General features: G+C 39.6%; 4 protein-coding genes across 13 annotated transcripts in view; 2 read left to right on the top strand and 2 right to left on the bottom strand.

Annotated features, from left to right (window-relative positions):
• The window catches only part of zbtb48 (zinc finger and BTB domain containing 48), a 14,181-nt gene extending 10,835 nt beyond the window's left edge, over window positions 1-3,346 (bottom strand). For both annotated transcript variants that reach the window (XM_077514084.1, XM_077514087.1), the window contains exon 1: window positions 2,785-3,346. In XM_077514084.1, the coding sequence (XP_077370210.1) occupies window positions 2,785-2,869 (85 nt within the window). In that variant the 5' untranslated portion in view covers window positions 2,870-3,346. The remainder of the gene's footprint in view (window positions 1-2,784) is intronic.
• nol9 (nucleolar protein 9) overlaps window positions 1-9,380 on the top strand; it is a 10,010-nt gene extending 630 nt beyond the window's left edge. Inside the window, exons 3-14 of the mRNA XM_077514088.1 lie at window positions 76-555; window positions 616-826; window positions 3,599-3,729; window positions 4,035-4,170; window positions 5,715-5,811; window positions 5,886-5,983; window positions 7,497-7,664; window positions 7,738-7,993; window positions 8,073-8,187; window positions 8,277-8,451; window positions 8,862-8,995; window positions 9,097-9,380. Coding sequence (XP_077370214.1) covers window positions 118-555; window positions 616-826; window positions 3,599-3,729; window positions 4,035-4,170; window positions 5,715-5,811; window positions 5,886-5,983; window positions 7,497-7,664; window positions 7,738-7,993; window positions 8,073-8,187; window positions 8,277-8,451; window positions 8,862-8,995; window positions 9,097-9,204 — 2,067 coding nt within the window. The 5' untranslated portion in view covers window positions 76-117 and the 3' untranslated portion in view covers window positions 9,205-9,380. The remainder of the gene's footprint in view (window positions 1-75; window positions 556-615; window positions 827-3,598; window positions 3,730-4,034; window positions 4,171-5,714; window positions 5,812-5,885; window positions 5,984-7,496; window positions 7,665-7,737; window positions 7,994-8,072; window positions 8,188-8,276; window positions 8,452-8,861; window positions 8,996-9,096) is intronic.
• On the bottom strand, window positions 9,378-24,157 carry nsmce4a (NSE4A component of SMC5/6 complex). 9 transcript variants are annotated; one of them, XM_077514094.1, is made up of 13 exons: window positions 23,969-24,157; window positions 22,455-22,476; window positions 21,439-21,518; window positions 15,971-16,144; window positions 15,813-15,893; window positions 13,126-13,256; window positions 12,130-12,281; window positions 11,132-11,231; window positions 10,836-10,926; window positions 10,660-10,754; window positions 10,535-10,583; window positions 10,339-10,430; window positions 9,378-10,001 (listed from the first exon to the last, which is right to left on the bottom strand). In XM_077514094.1, exons 4-13 carry the CDS (start codon window positions 16,134-16,136, stop codon window positions 9,948-9,950), a joined length of 1,011 nt encoding a protein of 336 aa, XP_077370220.1. In that variant the 5' UTR covers window positions 16,137-16,144; window positions 21,439-21,518; window positions 22,455-22,476; window positions 23,969-24,157; the 3' UTR covers window positions 9,378-9,947. The 9 variants fall into 9 exon arrangements, with proteins under 9 accessions (XP_077370220.1, XP_077370223.1, XP_077370222.1 ...); XM_077514097.1 differs by having other exon boundaries at window positions 15,971-16,167; XM_077514096.1 differs by lacking the exon at window positions 23,969-24,157 and adding an exon at window positions 23,628-23,676.
• Window positions 23,640-24,471, top strand: part of plekhg5b (pleckstrin homology domain containing, family G (with RhoGef domain) member 5b) — a 78,405-nt gene continuing 77,573 nt past the window's right edge. The window contains exon 1 of the mRNA XM_077514079.1: window positions 23,640-24,292. Within this exon, the coding sequence (XP_077370205.1) occupies window positions 24,211-24,292 (82 nt within the window). The 5' untranslated portion in view covers window positions 23,640-24,210. The remainder of the gene's footprint in view (window positions 24,293-24,471) is intronic.

A 24,471-nucleotide genomic window follows, 5' to 3' on the forward strand; every position in this document is an offset into this window, starting at 1 on the left:
TGTTTGAAATATCCGTGCCGCTGCATTCTATTTTTTTTTTAAACAATAATATGCGTTATTGTTGCTTTTTGTTAGTGCGTATCCGCCAGCCACTCATCCGCATAACACATTGGCATAATGAAGGCTAAGAAAGTCAGCCATTCAAAGGGCAGCGCCACATCTCAGAAGTGGAAGGACGTGAGGGGTAAACGGTGCAGGACTCCCATCGGCTCCTCTGACCTCAACTCCACTCCTGTCATGGTTGGGATGATTAAGGAGCACCAGGGCGCCGTGAAGAAGAAGCCAGCTGTAAAGAGACTGAAGAACAAGTCAAAGCCTGTGCCGGGGAAAAGTGTTTCTCAGACAAAGACCTTCACTAATGGTGACATGGGCCTGGATTCCGATGAGTTTCGGGACTGGAAAGAGTACTCCCAGTCAGTCCAAGAGAATGGGCTAAAGACACAAGGTGCAAGTGATGATGCACGTGCATGTCGACTGGATGGGACGTCTCTCCATCAGTGTGCAGAGAGGGACGACCAGAGGAAACATGCAGTGCTTGTTATGCAGAAAGGACAGGTACGCTTCAGGAAATTTGAACATCAAGTCCATTTCTAGCCCTCTCCTTCTTTCTTTCAGACCCTGTGTTTCCGTGGGAAGTGTTTATTGACTTGCTTGTATGGACGCGTGGACGTGATGGGCTTCACCATCGAGGAGGGCCAACAGTCATATCCGCTCTTCTCTCCCGCCTCACATTGTCCGCTGACTATCAGAGTCGTGGAGGGCTGTGATGACAGCCCTGACCACGGAAGTGCCGCTACAGGCATCCTGTGCCGTTACCTTCCACCTGGTAAATGAACTGTATAATCTGCAATATTGGGTTGTTCAAGTAAATACTGAATATACGACTGTGTTCCTTGACAAAAGTAGTGAGCTAGGGCTGTAGCAATTATTCAGATAACTCAACAAGAATGCTTCCAAAAAGAATTTGAAGCAAAATCTCTGCATTGAGCAGGGTTTTGGTGAGTCATTAAAAAGCATTAAAAAAAATAATTAAATGAATTTTGCTGATATTAAACCTTAAAGCTGCTCTGTTTTGGAATTTGCCCCAAAATATCCTAACAAAGTTTTTATTTGCCAATAACACATGGAATATTTGCGAGAATAATACAAAAAAAGTTTTTGACAGCCGCAACCCTTTAGTTAAGCCTCGAATTTGTTCGCATTTAGAAGCAATTTTTACTAGGGGTGGGAATCTCTGACATGAGGCCGATTCGATATGTATCTCGATACACAAGTTGCGATTCGATTGAAAAACGATTATCTTTCAGAACAGAACGGTTCGATACGGTTCGATTAAGTTTGGGAACGATACAATTTTCGATTCGATACGATTAATTTCAATATTCAAAACTTATAGTGACATTTGTTGCTTGTAAATATTAATCTTAAAACACCACAAATTTTTACAGCATCTACAAATGTGGTAAAAAAGAACAACAACAATGTCTTCTATATTTTTATATATTGAATCAATTATTTAAATGGACCGGAACAAAGGGCTGGGCGATATGACTGAAAATGTATCAGTTTAAATATTTATTAGTTGTTATTGACAATTATAATTGTTTTTTGTTTTTTTTAATTCAAAATCAGGATCAGGAAAACAAAAGGCTGATAATTCAATTTGAAATATAAATATTTAACCTTTAAAAAGACACCAACACAATTAAACAGAATATGTCCACATTGTGAAGTATTTCAGAAACATAAATTTAAGACATGAAATAAACCTACCGTCCAGCCAAAAGAAATATGAAGCCACCTTATGGAACAATAAATCTATCAAACACATTTTAACAACTTAATATATCCAAAAATATTTCCAAAAGTGCCCTAACCTTTTTATCAACAATTTTTGTTTTTAACAATTTTTGTTTTTCTTTTCCATCACATTCATTTTTGGTTAATGTATGACATCTTTTTTGTTTTTTTAATCTGAGACACGATGATGACCACGGAATCACTACTGTTTGTTTTGTTTTTTGGGCTGTCGTTCATTTTGAGTTTGATGACGTAATTGCGGGCACGTCTCAGTTCCCTGCTGCTCATGCTAGTTGTTAGGGGTGTTAAAAAAAATCGATTTCTGCGATATATCGCGATACTACATCGCGCGATTCTCGAATCGATTCAATTAAAAAAAATAAAAAAAAATTTTTATTTTTTTTTATTTTATTTTTTTTAAGAGCTCAGAATTGTTCATTCGGTAGTCTTACCGATTCAACGTCTTATCATCATTGCCTTTTTTTTTTTTTTTTTTTTTTTGTGTGTGTGAATAGATTTTTAAACTTCCATTTTTAATGGAAAAATATTCAACAAAACGTCTGACTTCGGGTTAGAATTCACACCTTGAGCATGGAAGAATGTTATATGAACGGAACATTAAGCCTTAATATTTTATTTTAATGCTGTTCAAACATGAAACAGATTACAACCTCTATAAGACTGAAATTTCAGATAAATAAATAATACATTTTCATATAAATCTTACACTCTACAAGCTTACTGATTAGTATTTTCTAAATTTGAATGAAAAAAAATCGCAACAATCGACTTAGAAATTCGTATCGGGATTAATCGGTATCGAATCGAATCGTGACCTGTGAATCGTGATACGAATCGAATCGTCAGATACTAGGCAATTCACACCCCTCCTAGTTGTGTACATTGACAGGGAGCCACAAACTGAGGAATGAGATACTTGCAGTGTGCTTTTAGCTTAGCTGGTGTGTTGGGTGTGGGACATACCTGTTTCGTTTGAATCCATGCATTGGATCGTCACGGGAGTTATTCTTTTTGGCTCGCGCGCAGTACCAACGCCGGCCCGAGACATACAAGTGCACCGAGAGGACTCGATAGCAATGGGAAATACCGAGATGTACGGCACCGGCTTCTGCTAACTGTCTCCACTGTTGCATGTTGTCACTCGTTGTGCGCGCGCGCGCCGTGTCGCGAGCGCGGCGTTGACGGTAGGCTCCTCCCCAAGGTGCGTAACGTCTTTGCATTATGTTTACAACATCCGGGGAATGAAGCGTCTCTGAATGCTACTTTGCTAGCTCTCTGTAAACACGGAAGTAGCTTGAATAGTGCTGCTACTGAAATGTAAACAAAACAAGTAGAGCACGGTGCAGAACTCTTGCTATTGTTATGAAAACCATAAAGCCTCACTCGCAACCGATTCACAGCAACGCGATATCCGGTCCACAGCTTTACAAGCAATGTATCTAAGGATTCCCGGCGGATTTTGTATCGGTTGACAAGTCTGCTACCGATACGGCCGTTTAGCTCCCCTTGACGACCGATGGTTCGGTCGAATCGTTTTTTTGTCCCACCCCTAATTTTTACGACCGGAAATGTTTTGGAAAATTGGTCAAACTGACACCATCATACAGACAGTGCTTTATCTGCTGCATCTTAACTGTTAAAGTTTATAAAATAAGTTAAGCACTCTCATCACAGTTGTGTATTTCTTTCTCTCTCTCACTCTCTCTCTCTCTCTCTCTCTCTCTCTCTCTCTCTCTCTCTCTCTCTCTCTCTCTCTCTCTCTCTCTTGTGTTTGCAGCATCACAGAAGAAGCTGCTTAAAAAGGTTGTTTCCAACTCCTCCATCATCCTGCTGGAACCCATGGAGACTCAATTGACACGATTCCTATCGAGCTTCTCCCATCTCAGTAGCTTGTTTGACCCCACTGTGGTAAGATTGCTCCCTGCTCTCCGTGTCAGCCTTTCCTCATGGGATCGATGTCATAAGGAGGGTGGAGAAGGAACAGGATTAAAACGAGAGCATTTGAGTTTAGACAGAAAAAAATATCTGCCAAATTGTGGCAGGTTCCTCCCTCCTAGATTAGTGTTACACTTTAGAAAATGGGGTTTAGATTCTCAATAAAATCAGCGGATAGATGGATTCTCTCTACATCAAACTTAGCATAGTCTTTACAAATGTAGTCGCGTATGTGTGTGTGTGTAGACTGTAAGCTTCCCTCCAACCCGTGTTTACAGGGAGAACTAATGTCTGCCGTCCTGGACACGCCCCTTAACGGTCTCGGGATGATTCCTCTAGTCAGCAGCATCGAGGGCCTGAAGGTGTCGCCCAGTTGCAGAGAGTCCCTGGATGCGGTGGTCAGTGCCTGCAGAGGTAAAACCACTCATTTCAGCCTTCTTTTACTTGATGCAATTTTAACTAAAAAGAGTTTTTAAAAGACTTTTTTTTGTTTTTATTTTTTTGTTTTGTTAAACAAGTCTGGTTTTGACAGCTTCCCCATTCTTACTTCAGTCATTGACAAAGATTAGTGTTAATTTTGTCAACAGAAACTAAACAAAAATAACAAATTTTTCACTGGACTAAGACTAGACTAGACTAAAATCCTCATTAATAAATAATAAGTGGGACTAAATCAGAATGCATTTTCGTCGACTAATGAAGATGAGACGAAAATTTCCTTCACTTAATAAAAACTGGGCTAAAATCTATGGACATTTTAGTTCATGAACAAAAACGAGACGAAATGATATGATTTTGTAAAATCTTGTCTCTGCTAATCTGTTAGTGTAACACTGGCATATAGTAACCACTTATTCTTATACTGTAATTATGTGTGAAGTTATTTTCCATCTAAAAGACGAGAAAAAAATGTGTCTAATAATTTTAGATCCCAAATGTTCAACATAATCTGCTGACCAAAAAAAAATAAAAATACATGGGTTAAATGATTGTCTTGACGAAAACTAGACTAAAATGTTGACAGTTTTTGTTTGACTAAAACTAGATGAATTAAAATGAGGTTTTCTTGGACTAAAAATAAAGGGTAAATGTTAGTTTCGTAGTCAATTAAAAATGGACTAAATAAAAACAAAAACGTGACGAGGTTGACTAACTATGATAAAAACTAAAAAGTGTTATTAAAATTGGAATAAAAACTAAGACTAAATTTAAAAATGGTGGATAAAATTAACAATAATGTGTGTGTGTGGGTGTGTGTGTGTGTGTGTGTGTGTATATATATATATATATATATATATATATATATATATATATATATATATATTTATTTCACCTGCTGTATAAAAATGTGATAAAAAAGATCAATGATGGTTGATCAATTTAAGTAAATAAAATGCAACATTCTGAATATTAAAGCAAGAACATCATCGTATTTATTCATGAAATTTGTACATGTCAGATCAGGCCAACGTCAGTGAACTTTGGGTGGCCTTACACAGTCATGTAGTCCGGTGGGCTGACTCCGGCCTTCAATTGAAAAGGGCTCTGGATCTTCACTGAGCCGAGGTGATTATGTCATGGACAAATAAACTCGGTGTGCGGGCTCTTATTATGTACATCAGAAATACAGAATGCATTACTGACAATCACATTTTCAGAAATAAGCCAATGACAAAATATTTTTTTGTTTAAATTTCACACTTGATGGGCAGGCAGGCCCTTCACAGACTGAACTATTTTGTATACAAGTCAATTTATCTCAGCCAGCATGCCCTATAAATCAAATGCTGACCGAAACGGCTTTAAATAAGCACCTAGCATCTGAGGAAACGGACATGACTTCTTCTTTTTTTTTTTTCCCCAAATCATACTAATGTGAGTGAATTATTACATAAAATACATCCGCTGAGAAGTACACAAGGTCTCCATGCTTGACTGGACACGTCTGCATCTCACAGGGGACATGGACGGTTGTGCTGTTATCCTTGTTTGCGGAGCCAAAAACGTTGGCAAGTCCACATATATCCGCATGGTGATCAATACGCTCCTAAATCAGTAAGTGGCATCCTCATCATCCTGTGATGCTTGAATGACACTGGATACTCATTTGTACCTGTGTGTGTATGCAGCACGACAAGCGTGGACTATTTGGAAGCGGATCTCGGTCAAACTGAATTCACCCCGGCCGGTTGCTTGTCTTTGCTGACTGTCAGGGAACCTCTGCTGGGTAGGTTTCATCTCTTCTTCAGAAGGGGCATGTTGCAGTGGAACCTCAATTCTCATACACATTCAATTCAATTTCAATTCACTTTTTTTTTTATTTCAATATTTAAAGTAAAAGAAATGAAAGAGGACAGAAACAAGTAAAACGTTTGTCTGCCCATGATCAACACAAAATGAATGACAGTGAGCGGTCAAGATGCTTTCAGTCTAACAGTACTACAAAATACTTCAAAATAATTCAACTGCGTGTCCTTGTGCTATATATATTTTTGAAGTAATTGTGCTTTTATACGTTTTTTAAAAATACAAATAGACTGAGAAGATTTTGTTTTACAATCCAGATTGTTCCACAGACTGACACCTTGAGTTGAAATACATCATTCTTTTTGTTTTGTTCTATATTCAGGTTTGGAAAAAAATGTCTCTTCCTCTTAATTTGTACTCACTTTCCCTTTTTAGAAATTTGGTTTGTATGTTGACTGGTAAAATTTCATGATGGGCTTTATACAAATATTTTAAGGCGGTTAAACTCAATCAGTTCATTCAATTTGACAGTTTTTAGTTGTATAAATAATGGATTAGTGTGGTCTCTGTATCCACAACCGCAAACGACACAAATTGTACGATTCTGTCAAAGAAAGATGGGTTCAGTGTAGGTTTTGGCTGCACACCCCCACACTTCAATGCAATTGGTCAGGTATGGATCAATCAATGAATTATATAACAATAACAATCATTCTTTAACCTTGTGTAACACGGCTACGGTTTGTGACACCTTAGATTTGACATATTTTACATGTGATTTCCATGTTAAATATTCATCAATAATGACACCTAGAAACTTGATTTCATTCGTCTTTTCTATTTCTAGGCCTTGTACAGTCATTATTGCTTCAACAACTATTTCTACAACTGAAAATCATAAATCTGGTTTTACTACTATTTATAAACAGTCTGTTGGCATTGAACCACTTCACAATAGTCTTAAACTCTTTCTCTATCACTTGTAATACATTATATATATTTTTCCTGGCATAAACTAAAGTGGTGTCATCTGCAAACAAAATATCTTTCAACAATTTCGAAATGGTTGTAATATTATTCACAAAAAGAAAAAGTACTGGCCCCAGAATTGATCCCTGGGGCACCCCACAAGTTACATAATTTGATTGCCGACTATTAAATTCAACATATTGTTTTCTATTTTTTAAATAACTGACAACCCATCGATGTGTGACACCTCTTATACCATTTTTAAACAATTTATGCAATAATATTTCACATTAAAACAGATAGATGTGCTAACCACAAGGTCTCCATGCTGCTTTCCAATTAGATCAGTAATGTTGTTTTTGGAACAGATTGTGTTCGACTTTGGAGGTTACACTCTATTAAATTGTAACCTGCTTGTACTTGATTCCGATGGTATTTCGCTCATTGTACATTTTAATAGGTCCAGCACATGAGTCATTCAGGTACTTAATTGTAGTATTTGTTGTGGCGTGATCAATTCTCAGGCCCCCCTTTCACACATCAGCGTGAGCCCGACCACATGGTCTACTATGGTGAGTCGTCATGCGAGTCTGACTTAAGCCGCTACCTGGAAAGCCTCAAATCCTTATGGCGCAGACGATCCCCAAGCAGAGAGACGCCCATTGTCATCAATACCATGGGCTGGGTTAAAGGTGAGTGAAAACTTTTTTTTTTTTTTTTAAATTGATGTTGTCAACATTTTTTCTTGGCGGGTGCGACCTCAAGGCTTCGGACTGCAGCTGCTAGTGGACATGCTCCGCTTCTTCCCGGTCTCACACGTCATCCAACTGGCTCACGGTGGCGACGCCCAATGCCCCGCCCTCACCCCCGAGTTTCTGCGGACAGCCCACGGCTTCCAGACGCACCCGCCCGCTCAGACGGCGCTGGACGAGTTCACCGAGGGCACGCAAAGCCCGCCCCTCACCTACGTTCACATGAGCGTTCTGTCCAACTTCAACGGCGCGGGCTGCCAGGGGACAGCGTGAGCGCCCGCCTTTGAGCATCGCGGTGTCGCTGCTGGTGACATCGGCGGCTCACTGTGCATTTGTTGTGTCGCGCAGGAAACACCAGCGCACCAATGAGCAGCGAGAGCTGTCACTGCTGGCCTACCTCGCTCAGCTGCAGTCGGCTGATCCGGGACCGGTTCGACCTCTTCACTCCCTCACGCCGTACCAGGTTTGTTTTTAACTTGGGATTTACCATACTAGTAGTTGGTTACTGTTGAGGTTTAGTAGGTATGAAAAATGTGATTCTGCCTCCCGGAGGTGCCCCACACGGACGTGGCTTTGGGTGTGGTGCATTTCGATGTGGCGCCCAGTGACATGTTCTATGCCGCCAACTCTGGCCTGGTGGGACTTTGCTGCCTGGCAGAGAAGGTGACCAGCAAAGGAGGTCCAGTTTTGCTGTCCCGGGCTCCCATTTGCCCCTGCGTGGGCCTGGGTATGGAATAATACTTTCATTTATTGTGTTCACGTTTTAAGTGTGGTAACTAGGGCTGCACGATATTGGAAAAAACTGACATTGCGATTTTTTTGTTGTCTGATACATACATATATATATATATATATATATATATATATATATATATATATATATATATATATATATATATATATATATGAGTAAGAATTTTCACCAGATGACTTGAATAGCTGTTTGTGAAGAATTTGGTTAACGTTAAAAAATAAATAAAAACATTGCACGTCCCGCGATGTGACTATCGCGCATGCGTACATCGCGATGGCGATGTTCAAACAGTATATCGTGCAGGCCTAGTGGTAACCTTTTATTATAGTCATATTTGTCTTTGGGTGTGAACAAAGGTCTGCACTCTCCTTTGCATCTTGCAGGTGTGCTGCGAGGGATCGACATGGCACGAGGCTTCTACTTTGTGCTGACGCCGATAGACCCCGCGGTCCTGCGCAAGGTCAACTGTCTCCTTCTTGGAGCCACGTCGTGGCCCGCCTGCATCCTGACGGTGCAGGTTAGACACTCCTTGGGCTACTCAGAAAAAGTTTGCGATATCGGGTATATGGCTGAAATTTCTTACCACTGAATGCTAATAACGACGACTTTGTGCGGCAGGGCGATTTCCAAGGAGAGCTGCCTTACGTCACGTCAGACTACAGCTTTGATCTGACCGGTGCTGGAAAGCTGCGATTCTTCAAGGGCCTGCAGAGATCAAGTCACTGATGTTCTGACTTGTATTTTTCCCCCTCCGTTATTTTTTCCCCCCAACATCAAGTCTGACATGGACTCTTTGTGAGATACATTTCAACATGCTTGGTTGTTTTGTACTGCTGCCATTCCAAAACTGCAACAGAATTCTGGCGTCATGTTAAAAGGAAAAAAAAAAGAAAAAAAAATCAGCTTTGTAGTTTTTACTTTTATTGTTAGAAAACATATTTAAACATTTGTCATTTTTAGTACTTATTACAGTATTTTTCACTCCATTATAACAGTAGATTTCCAAATATATTTAAATGCCCACCATTGCCAAAAACAACAAAAAAACATGGATTTAAAAATTAAGGTGAAAAAGTAATGCAATGATGAATGTATCAATTTGATTACAAAAATATTTGACAATAGAAAAGCAAAATGTGAGTTAGTGCGAGATTAGTTTTATCAAGTAATTATAGTGGGAGAACCCTCAAACACAGAATTACGGTATTTCCTATTTTAAGTTAAACTTGTTCGTAACCAATAAACAGAGCTGGCCACTTCCGTTAATTTGCACTTCCCGTCGATGATTACACCCACTTTTCGACAGTGCACAATGATGCGAAGCCTCGAAAAAAAATGTCCACTAGCATAGCAATATAACTAAAATAATTTAAAAAACATACACTAGCATAGCAATATAACTATAAAATTCAAACAAATTGTTAACAAAAAAAAAACATTGAATCTTGATGGACGCAACACTTATTCTATCACTGTTGAGGTGGAATCATGGCATCCCTGATGTCCAAGGCATCTATCAGCTCCTTGAAGGTGAGAGGGAAAAAAATATTTATGGTTCATGGGCTCATGCGTGACAGGCACACACATACCAAAAGTCAGGCTGAATTTGAGAAGAGCATGCAAACCACAATTTAGCTCCCATGAGTTAGCCAAGATTTTTGTATTTTCTGTGCCTCTTACAGGTCAGTGGTTGTACTTTGCCGGACGTGGTGTGGCATGTTAGTCATCTCATGTACACTACACACTACATTTTTTTTCTTCGTCATGTGTGGAGTCTCGAACATTTTAAAACTTGGATTGTGTTTCCCCGCATTAGCCAGAGACATTTTAAGAGGAAATGATCTGAAAAGACATGTTCACCCTCCAGATCTTTGGGCAGATTGAAACGATGGACGCACTACGGTTGTCTGATCCTCCAGCGTCTATTTCCATACCCGTCTCCTCCACTGGCGCTGAAAGAAGCAACAACGACAGAAAAAACAAAAAACAAAAAAACATCAGTACTGAAATGAATATTATTTTCCTGAAACTGACAAATCAATTCAACGTCCTTAACCTATAACAGGCAACTTGTCTTGATCCAAACTTATCCCTGCCAAACCATCCTGAAAAGACACCCAAAGAATCACAAGAGTTTGAGATCGACATCCATTTGGATTCTTCGTTGCAAAGAAAACTCACCCTGACTAGAAATGACGTGTGGAAAATATTCTCAACTGTGCGTGAGAAGGAGTCGGGGTCAATAACAAACTCGTAATACGGTATCGCTGACGATGCTGTGATTGAAGCAGAATTGTATTCATGAAATGTCAATTATGGCACAGCAGTACGGCGGGTTACGGTGATAGTAAACTCACGGTCATCTTGATGGTAACCCTTTAGGCAGGCCAGAATCCTCTCCACCTCTTTCTCGGTGGCTTCTTGTTCGGTCTCTTCTATCTTTTTCAGCTGATCCGTGCACAAGCATGAGAGCAACATAATAATTAAATGCATCCACTAGATGGCAGAAGGTAAGTAATTCTAAGTTTTTAGACATTTTTATTTAGCACGCTGCAGTCAGATATTTCAAATGTAAAGTTAAGTGCCTTGGCTCAATATTGATTAGGAAAACTATTTGTAAATGAGGATAGTGGGCTGAATGTGAAATAGCTACATGAGTGGGCATGATCCTTTTTGCATCCTTGCTGGAGGGTCTCTTTTGTCGTTCTGTCTTCTGCTTTGGAGGGGGCGGCTCTGCATGGAAGGACCCCAACCTGATGAGAGATGGCAACCAGTGGTTTTCAAACATTTTACACCAAGTAACAATAAAAAACTCAATATATACATGTTCTATTCCCACTAGTCTAAATGTGGTATTCTGGCAAATATTGCGTTAGTGGAATATGAGTTAAGCAACAAAATCCAGCCATTATTATCAATATCAGAAGGCGGCCATTTTGCCACTTGCTGTCGAGTGAAAATCATCAAACAACAAATCACAGCTCAGGTTCAGAAAATAGGTGAGCTGTGATTGGTCGTTGCCTGAGCCCTGAACAACTGTGATGTCATCTTCAGGCGACAGCAAGTGGCAAAATGGCCACCCCCTGAGATAGATGTAAACAGCTTGATTTTGATTCATAACTCATATTCCAAAAACATAATATTAATCAGAATGTCATGTTTAGACTAGTGAGGTCACATATAACATATTGTCAAGAAATGTTTATGGTTGACTTCCGCTTTAAAAAGCACTTTAAAACAACCTTTGCTGCATACAAAGTGCTGTACTGTACATGGAATGCAAATCAGTCATGCAGCAAAGACATAAAACAAAATAATACAAAATAAATGAATTAATCTGGTTGTCTTTGTGCACCCTGAGATTGGCTGGCGACCAGCGCCCACCGACAGCTGGGATAGGCTCCAGCATGCCTGTGACTAGCGAGGATAAGCGGTTCGGAAAATGGATGGATGAAATAAATAATTTATCATATTGTCGCTGTCCTGTGAAAAACACATCCATTTTTTTATGTTAACATTTTTGGGATGTCTGCATTCAGTTTCATCACAAAAACGTAAAAAAAAATAAAAAAATCAGCGGGCTGCCAGGGTCATCAGCATGTCTTAATCCACAAATGAATGCAGTGAGCTGATTAAGGAGGCCACACGCACATGTAGTGGAAGGTCGGCGCTGTCCAGCTAAAACATTGCTCAGCTCTCTGGGCCAGTCTTTGGAAGGCGTCGTCGGGCAGGTAACCATCGATTTCATCTCTGCACTGCTCGTCACCTCCACTTTCCAGCCGGTTGAGACCCATGAAGGACAGCTGTCAAAGAGACAAAACAACCTCAGAATGACAGGGTTCAAATCACGCCGCCAATGCTTTTCGACTTGCAATGTAATGCAAATGAATGAATGAACGCTGCCTTGACTTCAATTGGCACAAAGGCGGGCCTTTAACTCATTCACTGAAGCAACCCCCTTTGGTCCCGACTGTTTTCCTGGATTTTGACCGAGTTTACAAGGCCCACAGAATATTGTGTTCTTTTGCTATAAAAACATGGAACCTACCAAAAGAAAGATTAGAGTCTCTTCTTTCATCAGGAAAAAAAAAAGTATATTTCTATCCGTTTCCGTTTTGGAGCAATTAGCATTAGAACATAGCTATTAGCTACGTTTCGTCATTCACAAATCTGTTTAGAATTGTGGGGAAACAGCTTGTTTTCAACATGGCCCTGATTGATCTCTTATACTCTGCTGCCACCTGCTGGCCGTTTTTGTAATAACCATTGCTTCAACCGTTCTCTGAAGTTGAGAGGCCTCATCTAAGCCTTCTGTTTGCTCTAGCATAAAAAAACAAAAAACAAAAAACTGTATAATTACGTCTTTGGGAAACTTAAAACTTTTACAATAGAAAGTTTTGATATGATTTGGGGGGGAAAAATGAGTTAATTAGTCATTGAAATACAGTGGAGCAAAATGCAGTTGATTGGAATTTCTGTATGTGAAAAATTGCTCGTGAAATGTGATTACATTAAAGACAATACAACTCGACATCAATAATGAATGAGGAGGGGGTACGAGTAGTGGCACCGATGCACCATTATGTGTTATCTTTATTGAGGATCACAAAACCTTCTATCGTTGTTAAATCAATTGAAATCACTTACAAGGTGCTGAGTGAAAGCAGTGACGTCAAAAGCACTGTCCTCGTCTCGCATCTGGCTGGCTCGCTCGTTGTTCAGGTCTGTGGCCACAGCAACAAACTTGGAATCCAGCACCGCCTCACTCGCATCTCGCACTGTCAAACATCAATTTTGCTGTCAAGGGAGTTCTGTGTAGCACCCATTTCTGATGGAAGCTACATTTAAACATTGGCAATTGGGAACATTGGCTTCTTAATGGCTCACAGAGGACCAAATCCTGACGCAAACAGCGAAAATCTGTAAATAACTGATGACGCAAATAGTGACGGTCCAGAAGTGGTTGATGCCCACCACACCCCCAAAAATATTATGTTTAAACTAGTGTTGTTCCGATATCGATACTAGTATCGGCAGAGGCCCCGATACTGCACTAAAACAGTGGTATCGGTATCGGTGACGACTCACAAGTAACATGCCGATACCATTAATTCCAACGCTAATATAGGATTTTGGATGCAGCATCTTGTGTCTTGCTGGTACATGACATTCACTGATATGTGACATGTTCACTGCATGCCGATCTAAGATATCCTATTGGGCTTTGAATGCTCTGAACCAATGGCAGGACAGCTTTTTCATGTTAAGGACAAAACAAACCTTGGGTATCGGTATCGGCCGATATTGCAAAGCTGGGTATCGGAATCAGTATCGGGGGCCAAAAAACGGTATCGGAACGACACTAGTTTAAAGCCAAAATATTCCCCAAATAGGAAGTGCAAGGAAGTTGGTGTAAATTTCAGGTGCTTTGCAACCCCTAAAAATACAAACTACTACTTCCTACTAGACATTTTATTAACTGAGTGATACCAAGATAGAGTGGTATGTCATCCAATGAGTGCACCAAGTTCAAATTGCAAGTTACCACTTAGTAAACGTTTTGCTCTGCGTTACAAGCCATACACGTACTCTTGGTTTCATTTGTATTTCCTTATTTGTGTTTGTATTTTTTCATTTGCTGTTGTATTCTAGTGTTATTTGTTGTTGTGTTTAGTTACTTGTGTTTTGCACGTGAAGACAACATACATTGAATGGCTGTGATCATGACATTGTGATTTTATTCACAGAAAACAATCATATGGTAAATTGTGAATAAGGAGAGGTTGGCTGTTATGTAAAAATTGTTAATGTTTTGGTAAGTGTAGGTGATCATATGTTAAACTTCTAACACCGGTCCTTCAGATATAAGATCTGCAACCTCTCGTAGACCTTATTGGGGAAGACGTAATAACTGACAAATGGCTGAAGTGTTATAAATGCAATGAACTGCCTCAATCAACAGTCCTATCAACAGGCAGTAAAACTGCAGCAGATGCTGGCGGTTGTTCTGCAAAACTTTTCCTCGAATCAACATAGCAAAGTGCTGAGTGGGTTGTCTACATAAAATCTGTTTGTTTTTTTTATATTTTTATCACGGAGAAGCTTATTCTCTTGGGTAAAAACAAGGCGGAGACAAGGGACCAAGATCCTTTTTTGCTACACTCTGTTCACTTGTTTCTCTGTGAGTAACTACAGGAGATAATCTTTTAAGACTTGTCTGAATTGATACTTTATGTCTTCATCTCACACAAACAGAAATTTCCACAACCCGCTACAGTGTTACCCACTGTGTCAAGTTCACTTACCATGTGCCTACAAAATGGCAAAAAGAAAAGAAAAAAACATGTTGAGGAATATACACGATCTATTGGAGAAATTCACGCTATATTATAGAAATCTGCAGTTTATAGCTATCACTTTTATGAACTATATATAGTAACTGCAATGCCCTCACGTGGGAAAGAAGAGCCACAGTCACCAATGCACTTTCCAACCACTTATTAAATGACAGGGGGAATAATGAAACGCATGTGACCCTCCAGCACAAAATTGATCAAAGTCGCACGGACGTGTTTTGAGCCAGAGCCCATTAAAGCATTGACGATGTGAAAAGGATTGATCAGATCCGATTGAAACACTAGAAAAATTAAAAATTTAAAGTCAGAATTGACGTTTTTTTTGTGAATGCCTCCTAATAATGATATTTTTGTGAGGATGCAGCGACACCTCCATGACAAAACTTTAAACAACAACAACAGAACTATTTCAGAGCATTTTGGGGCAAACACTCCACAGGGAGAGGGGTGTAGGCTGACATCATACTCATCCCCACGGACATGTAATGTTGTGTTAGCTAGTGTATGACAACTGGCATGTAAAATGAAAACAACAACAAAAAACAAAATGCTGGCTTCGAGCACAGCCCAAACTCCAACTCAGACTTCAAGAAAGCTGGGAAAAAAAAAAAAAAAAAAGTTTATTTGAGCGCACATGCACCATACAGTTTGACGAGGTGCAGTTAGACTTTAGGCCAGAGGTGGTAGTCGCGACTAATGTGACAACCTCCGCAACGCACCTTTAAATCTATGTCATAACAGGCATGAACCAATAAAAGGCTGTAATAAAATCCCTTGTGGTTTAAAAAAAAAAAAACATCCTTGTTGCTAGGCTAACAATAAAAGGCCGCTTTTGATTTGCAGCACATGCCCAGTTTGAAATTCATGTGACACTTCCGGGGACATTTTCATAATAACATGTCTGAGTGAGGAATGAAAACCATGTCAACTCTGCTCCAACGATACGATGTGAAAAGCTATGATAAAAATGACACATACCATTTACAAAAAGCTTGTCTGCCTCTTCTAAAATCTCTGTAAGTTTGTTGTTTGAAGGACTCAGTAAATCTTCTCTATTTCCTGAAATAAAAAGGTACAAGCGTAAGACAAACAAAGAAAGCAAGCCGCCGCTCCCTCCTCTGCAGTCATAAACTCACGCTGAACTGAATCGATCAGGTCTCTGTACTTGCTCCTTATTTCCCTCCTCATGCCCCTTTCGTTACCATCCCGTGTATCCATGGAGCCAACGTCGCCGTTGTGACGTGAAGTGCCATCTTGCTCGGAGGCTTGCTCGTTGGCGGACGGGCATCTAGGACCCTCCATCGATCAGTCTGTAAGTATGCAGAAATGATATCTGAGAATTAAACAGACACAGCAAAACAGAAGTGTTTAGTTCAAGTTTAGTAGCGATTCACTGGTGAAAATCTGTGTACTGTATACATAAACATGTAATCCTAAAATCTTAATAAATCCAAGTATTTGGGTCTGTGCAAAGAAAACATATACGACAGAGTAGGGTTGGTCTACATGTGTGGTTTGCATTTATTACTATCTCTACTTATTCTTTATACACAAGGGGGACTGGAGAGATTATCTTAACAGAACGTGCATGCCCTGACCGTCAACTCTCCTGCTGGTGTTATTCTGCCGTAAATAGGTCTGAATTGAATTCTGAATTGTGTTGCCCCATTCTGTTTTGCCTAAACCTAAAAATAACTGTTCAATTCTTCAAAAACACATTAAAACGGCTCTTAAAACTCCCAACTGGCTGTAAGAAATTGGCAACATTTGAAAATAAGAAAAATAAGCATAAATAAGTGCAACATAATGAGTTGCAGGTCACGGCAAAAACAACCACTTCGTAATGCAAAATCTAACAAGTGAGTAGTGAGTTATGTTTGATGTTGATGTAACTGTCCTTCCGTAAATCCTCTGTATGAGTTGTTGGCGTCAACACAGATGACGCCAAAACATTCCCTAGTTTTGGATTTTTGCAATTACCTCATCAGATATATTTAACGTTGATATGAATTTTCATTTTCGGCACAGTAGTGTGGATTGGAAACATCTTTGACTTTTAAAATGTCAACGTGTACCATGTAAACACGAGACAGCAACTCACAATTTAGCAGCTTCCCCCGCGCTGTGCTAGCAAAAATCTAACGTTAGCTACTTAGCAACGCGTTAAACCACTTAATATGTAGTTCCTACTTCGCGTCACTCTGTCGCTTCGGCCCCTGTTATTTGTTCGAACAGCGGTGCTTCCTTGTGTCCAAGTTGAGCCCTTCAGTAGAGTGATCCTGGAGCTGGAGCAACTCTAGTGAGCGCTAAAACGTGTCCAGTGTCACCACATTCCCCGACTGACGTTTCCAAGCTTTTTTTTTTTTTTTTTTTTTTTCCTCTCCAACTTTATTTAACAAAAATATAACACAAAGAAACGATAATATATATATATATATATATATATATATATATATATATATATATATATATATATATATATATATATATATATATATATATATATATATATATATATATATATATACATACAAATATACTACACCCAACACAAGCAGATTCATTATTGTTTTTCCCCATGATCATTATTTCCCATAAATTTAAATCTACGTATGTAGAATTTAGACAAAAATATTTGTTTGAATATTTTTTGTTTTATTTTTTCCCCCAGCAAAGCCAAAAATAATCCATCCATCCATCCATCCATCCATCCATCCATCATCCATCCATCCATCCATTTTCTTAACCGCTTGCTCTTCTTCCAAAATAACACAAACCTTTTTTCAACGAGTTCTTACGAAAATACCATACCAGAAAGATTTGCAGAAGCAACATACTAGTAATCAAATAACGATATTAGGCAAGAGCCAGACTTTCTTCCAAACGATAGCATCCACGAAACGAGGCCAAAATGCAACGGCATGAGGTAAATAAAATACAATAAATGAAAAAGCATTCAATTATTTTGTGTCGATTTTGAGACGGAAATGACGCAACAACAGCGCGCCACAGAAGCCAGACCCCCTTGACGTACCTGCGTGGCAGCCATGTTGAGAAGGACGACGTTCCTGATCAACACATTTTCATGAGGTTTACTTTCTTTGCCAATGCCAAAACGTGTGCTGTCATTACATTTTGGGGAGGGCAAGACCAACTTGAATTTTACCTATGAAATCAAATGTAATAATAAATAAAGGTAGATAGAAATACATTTTTATATGCTTGTAAAATATGTCTTACAAATCAATGTGTGTGTCTCCGTGGGAGTCGCCATGTTTATTGTGATTGACATAAAATTTGAGCAGGTCGGTAAAGTTGGGGTACTTTTTTTTTCTCTCTCCGATTTTGCAACTTGGATGTTGCAGTTGAGTGGTGTTCCAGTGCGCTATTCCATGGAGGTCATAACAGGTCAGAAAATTGCTCCTTTTATATGAAATCATAGAGGTTATTATTATCATTATTTTTTAATCGGATTTTCAAATTGGGTGGCACTCTGTGGCTGACTGGTTAGCACGTCCGCCTCCCAGTGCTGATGACGTGAGTTTGAGTCTGGGCTTCGGCCTTCTTGGGTGGAGTTTGCATGTTCTCCCCGTGCCTGCGTGGGTTTTCTCCGGGTACTCCGGTCTCCTCCCATATTCCATAGACATGCTTAGCAGGTTAATTGAACTCTCTAAATTGCCCCTAGGTGGGTGTAATTGTGCGTGCGGATGGTTGTTTGTCTCTTTGTGCCCTGCGATTGGCTGGTAACTGGTTCAATGTATACCCCGCCTACTGCCCGAAGTCAGCTGGGATAGGCTCCAGCACCCCCGACCCTTGTGAGGAGCAAGCGGTTAAGAAAAAATTGATACATTTTCAAATGATTTTCATCTCAACAACTTATTTGGTTTAAAAGTCCCACACTGCGTGCCGTTGTCACTGCCATAATTTCCTACATATATCACTCCGTTACACATGTACATGTGTGCTTTTTACATTACCTACACCAAAGTGTAGTAAATAAATATTGTATTAAATAGGCGTAAATTGTTCACAATAGTTTATTTCATATTTGTATGATTTTAAGAATTTCAAAACCTACCTAAATTATATGAGGCCATTACATATTTTTCAACAACATATAAATTTGATACATACAGTTGAAACCAGAAGTTTACATTCATTATATAAGAAGGTACATGCTTAACTTCTCCTGATCTAAGTAAGATTACTAAAATTATGATGTTTTGATTAAAAAATGGTAGAATAATGACAGAACTTTCACCACATTGCTTTCTTATAACATATATATATGGCTGAGGATGACACAGTCGATGTTTCATTCCCTTGAGTGGCGACAAAATGCACATTCATAGAACTGCCCACAATTCACACCCAGTCACTCCACGCGTGCACTGACGGCCTAGCCTTAGCATGATTCAACGCTTGAACTTAATTGTCCATGTGTTCTTTCATCAGAAATGTCTTTTGTTCGAGGACAGGTTTCACCATTTGTCCAAGTTTTGCAAGCGTCATCTTTGATGACATCACAACCGCCAATCACCAGGCCAATCCTTTACAGCCCACCCACATAATAATGTGACAGAAACAAATGCATGTAAAAAGCATCATTTCGCTTGCTTACTACAACTAAGCATGCTGAGAAGTGCATGCTGACTTCACCATCCCTGCAATACATTTCATTAGTATGTGGTATCATTGCCCAGAGGTGGGAGTAAGTCAAATCTAGGCAAGTCACAAGTAACCTTCAAGTCTCAAGCAAGTCGAGTCAAGTCATTACTTTGTACAATCTTGCTTAGTCACAAAAAATATTGGAGTGATAATAAAACGTTGTTTTTTTTTACTAACGCAATATCCATACATCCATTTTCTTACCAGCCAATTGCAGCGCACACAGAGACCAACAACCACTCACACACAAGCACACCTCGGGACAATTTAGAGTGCCCAATTAACCTGCCATGCATGTCTTTGGAATGTGGGAGACCGGCGTACCCGGAGAAGACCCACACAGGCACGGGGAGAACATGCAAACTCCACCCAGGAAGGCTGGAGCCTGGACTCAAACCCGAGTCCTCAGTACTGGGAGGCGGACGTGCTAACCAGTCAGCCACCCCGCCGCTTCTACTAACCCAAACACTAAAAGTACAGTAGTTGCACCTTTAAAGGCAAAGAGTGAATTTATTGCACTGAATTGTTTTGAAGTTTCATTTTAAACTCAGTTTAACTAACCTTTATTTACAGTATAACCAAACTATACAATTTCAAAACTTTTTTCCATCTTTAATATGCTGTTTAACTTGTACAACTTGTACCAGTAAGCGTGTAATGCACTTTTGTCAAAAACTCTCTTCTTTTTTTTTTCCCACAGTCGAGATTATAAGGCAAAATGGACCAATACAGTCAACTGTTGGTGGCAAACGTCTCCACACTTTTTTTTTTTCTCTCCACGACTGACGATCAGCGCTGCTTTGCTTCTTTTGCATTCAGCGGTTGGTGTCTATGTTTTCGGTGCATCAGTGCTACTTTAAAGTGCACATCCCTCATTAAATGAGCCTGGTTATGAAATTGGGGAAGTGATGTTTCGCATGGCTATGCAAAACCATGTGAACCGACCTGCAACATTTGAAACGAATGGGTCGAACAGTTTTATAAACCAACCCACCCTTGGTTACATTACTGAGCTGTCCCTGAATGTTGACAATCACACAGTTTTTACTGACCCCAAGGTAGTCTTCATATTGCTAGCTAAACTGTGAAACTTTTAGCTTTTCTGTCTTTGCGGTTATAGTGATAAATGAAGTTAGAGATCATTACTGTGTCTTCATTCTGTGACTTGTAAACCATCCGTTTTGCCATCCTATTTATGCCACCGTCATCAACAATGACCTTGATTAATTCAAATTAATAATCTTTTGGAGATACAGTGCATCGCTGTTGGTGTGTAGGAACACACTTCACATAACAAGTGATGCTCACTCGGTTGCCAGGTTGGTACGAATACAGTAGAACAAAAAACACTTTTTTTCTTTCTTTCCTTCCTAAAAACGCAAACTGTGTTAAAATGGAGATTTCCAGCTATAAACAAGATGACTTGTCAAATCATGGAGTTCAAGTCCAGGTCAAGTCAAGTCAAGTCTCTTGGATAGAAAGTGAAGTGAAGTGTTTCCTTAGTTTTTGGGAAGCAAGTCGCGAGTCCTAAAACAGGCAACTCGAGTCTGGCACGAGTCAGGTCATGTGATTCGAGCCCCCATATCAAACATTGCATTTAAGCTGAAGTAGGATTAGGGTAAAAAAAAAAAAAAAAGTTGTGGATAGGATTTCGGATTTATCTTTCGTTTTTTTGTTTTTTTTTGTTTGTTTGTTTGTTTTTTTAATTCCATTTTTTTCTGTAATTATGGATGTATATTTCTCACATTTACCAATTTATTGATGCGGCAAATGTTTGTGATTTTTTTTTTTTGTAATTCTGAGTTCAGAATCGTTTGTTATTCACAGCATTGTTTTTTAATATAAAGATGAGGATAGGTGCAATCGACTGGTCAGATGAACAAACTAATCATTTCTGACTGAGCATAATGTAGTCCACATTGAAGCTATCCCATACCTTTGAAATCAGGTAGCTTGTTTCATAATGCTCGAGCTGAGGTAACCACCTGCATCTCATTTGGATCTGAGATCTTGACTCTGCAAAAAAGAATGTATGTATAAACAAGACCTCGCTTTTTGCATTCCTTAGCAAATCTGGTTTAATGTCTGAGCGCAGTCTGGTGTGCCTTTGGAGATGGTGAGGGTTTTAAATTAATTTGCATGAATCCTATGAAAAGGAGAGAAAGAAGCTTGTATGTGCTGAGAAGAGGGTGAGAGGATTATCCGGCAGGTTGCCAGGTGACCAGCAATTAAGAAGGAAGACTGAAAGAGAACCAGACACGGACACAATCGGCATCTTAGGTGACTTCAGACACTCTCCAGCTGTTCATATAAAGCTACAAGCTCACTTAAGACAAGAAAGCAGCCGCTTGTCCCAGTCCCACAGAAATTACAGCGGTCATGCTGCTGAAACACCAGGAGGAGGATGACCACCTTTGTCACAGGCAGTAAGTAGTAGGAAGAGTAGTGAGAAGAGGGCCATTGTTTGTAGGCGGAGAGAAGAAAGAAGCGGAAGCTGGACGCCCACCGGTGGCTGGCAGCAGAGCTGGACTGGCCATCTGGCATACAGGGCTGATGCCCGGTGGGCCGGCCTATTTTGGGGCCGATGCAGTGCTTTTTCATTTTTATTTTCCTATTTACCGCAAGAGATTGGCCCACAATTTAGAAGGATCAGTCCATTTAATCAATTTTGAATATAGAACATTACAAAACATTTTATGATGAGTAGACATGCTCATCCATTTTTTGCCATGAATAAGATGTTCAATGTGTCCTTTAACTGTTAAATTTGGTCAATGTAATGCAAATCTATGTCTTCGGTGAGTGACAAGTTTTTTTTTGTTTGTTTTTTGTTTTTTTAATGATATTTGATTTGAAGATGGTGTACAATGGTGGAAACAAGACTAGAATATGTATTTTTTAATTACCGGTACATTAATTTTCAAAGTGATTAAAACAGATTTCAAAACTTACCGATTGCTTTGTATCAAGGGACCTTGGGATGGGAAAAAAAGAATATCAGCATTTGTCTAGATCATTATCAACACTGAGAATGTCAAAAGGTCTTTTGCATCTTGTGAGAAATTGCAACAATGTCTGTGATGTGCTTCAGCAAAGCGGTAGCCTTTTGGCACTCATCCGCATCAAGCTGACCCTCACGGTTTTATTGCCCATTGGCATTTTGTCAAGAGCCACAACAATGTTTCTTTGGATTGTTTTTAAATGCCAGGCAATATATCCCCATGTGGCTTGCAGCGTCATAAACATGTTCCCCAAAGGAGAGTGCTGCAAATGGTTAACATAAATACATTTTAAATATAGAATAGTAAACCAGACAGTTCCACTGAAGCCCTTCAGGTGACAGTATCGTAATGTAACAAAGTGAATTCCAATTGCCACGCAGGAAAGCTTTTATTAAAATATTTATTTCTTTATTTGTTAATTTATTGCTTTATCTGTTTGAGCTGGTGGCTAATGGCCAAAAGTGAAAATAAATTCCTGGCTTCCACCTTGACCCATCTGCACCCCCTCTACTAAACATCTAATCAACAGTGTAGTTTTTGTGTACGATCTAGCATGCAAAAGTCATTGTCTACCATCTACCATTTAAACTGCAAATACCTTTTCTTCATAGTAGTGATGTTGAAAAGTAGTATTAAAAAAGACGCAGTGCTAATAAATAAATGAATAAATCCAAGCATTTGTATTGGGGTGGTGCAGAATTTGCCACAAAAGAAGACACATTTTCACGAGGTCTGGATAAAAGTGCATTTTAATCATTTGTGTAACTCTAAGGCATTGAGGAAAGAACCCCTAAATCAGATTAACTGGAACACCTGTTAGTCCGCTAACAGAGACAGGATAACACAAATTGGGAGATCCAAGTACAACCATATTTAAAAAAAAAAAAGAAGAAAAAATATGTTAAGAGTCCAGTCTTGATGGAGGTCTATGCTTGACTGAGTGTCATTCTAATTACAGTCTGGTCGATATAGAGACATGTTGGTTTTATTTGGTGTACTGGGAAGCTCTTTCTGTAACTATACAGTTTTGTTTTGTTTTTTTTAAGGAAAGTGCTTTGAAACTTTAATGTATTACTTACCCTATTATCTTAAATTGCTAATTAGCGCCCCTATGGGTACTTACATGCCACTGCAGCGTAAAGAGCTACTGTGGATGAATGGAAGGCGGTCGGCGAGTGGAGGGGGAGACACGGAGCTGCTTAAAAAAAAAAAGAAGGAAAAAAAAGGAGCAACACTTTTGTTCAAAAGTTTTCGGAGGAAATAAGCTTACTTTAAAACACCAAGGAGGACGTTTATTCTTATTTTCCCCGCGGGGATCAAACCTGCGCACACCGAGCCCAACGACAACGTTTTCAATTTCAGCGAGGAGTATTTAATTTTTAAATGTTAAACCACGGCATCAGGTTAGGATGTGCGTGTTGTAGTTGACGTGAAGACGAAGGGTAGCTTAAAAAAAAAACATACCTTTGTCACCCTTTGCCTTCCACGCGCTCGGCGTGATGTGAGACCTGAAAGCTTCTCCAGCAGTGTGCAGAACAATGTGGGAACGCTTTTGACTGGACTGCTAACCAAACTTCACCGGGTGATTAGCAATTAGCTTAGGAGCACGCCGGCGGCGGCGGCACGCGAACCTGCTGGGTACCGGTGTAGGCTCCCCATTTCCACCAAACACCAGGACCACCGAAAACGAAGGACCGCATGCCTCCATGGTTCCGAACAAGTGGACCATGAATTCAGTCCTGCACAAGTCGCCCCCGCGGAGCTGGCTCGGACTCAAGTTGAGGCTCAGTAAGTGACCATTTTTGGTTTGAATTTGTACGTAAAGCGAACCCCTCCGTAGTCAGTTATAGGTTACTAATTTAAAACTAATAAATTAGAGAATAATCGACCTTTATTTATCCAGGTAAGTACATTGAGAACAGATTCACAATGCCGACCGGGTTGCAGAGCAGGTTTCAGAACAAGGC

The sequence above is a fragment of the Festucalex cinctus genome, chromosome 2 (assembly GCF_051991245.1).
Source record: "Festucalex cinctus isolate MCC-2025b chromosome 2, RoL_Fcin_1.0, whole genome shotgun sequence".
NCBI lineage: Eukaryota > Metazoa > Chordata > Actinopteri > Syngnathiformes > Syngnathidae > Festucalex > Festucalex cinctus.

Bases quoted from the DNA above. Each gene is read 5' to 3' on its own strand.
- nsmce4a (XM_077514094.1), bottom strand. From the start codon at position 16,136: ATGGAGGGTCCTAGATGCCCGTCCGCCAACGAGCAAGCCTCCGAGCAA. The intron at 11,232-12,129 runs GTGCGTGTGGCC...ATCTCTCATCAG, and splicing joins GCGCCGACCTTCCACTACAT to GTTGGGGTCCTTCCATGCAG. The intron at 10,431-10,534 runs GTTAAGGACGTT...TGCTTCTTTCAG, and splicing joins AGACAAGTTGCCTGTTATAG to CGCCAGTGGAGGAGACGGGT.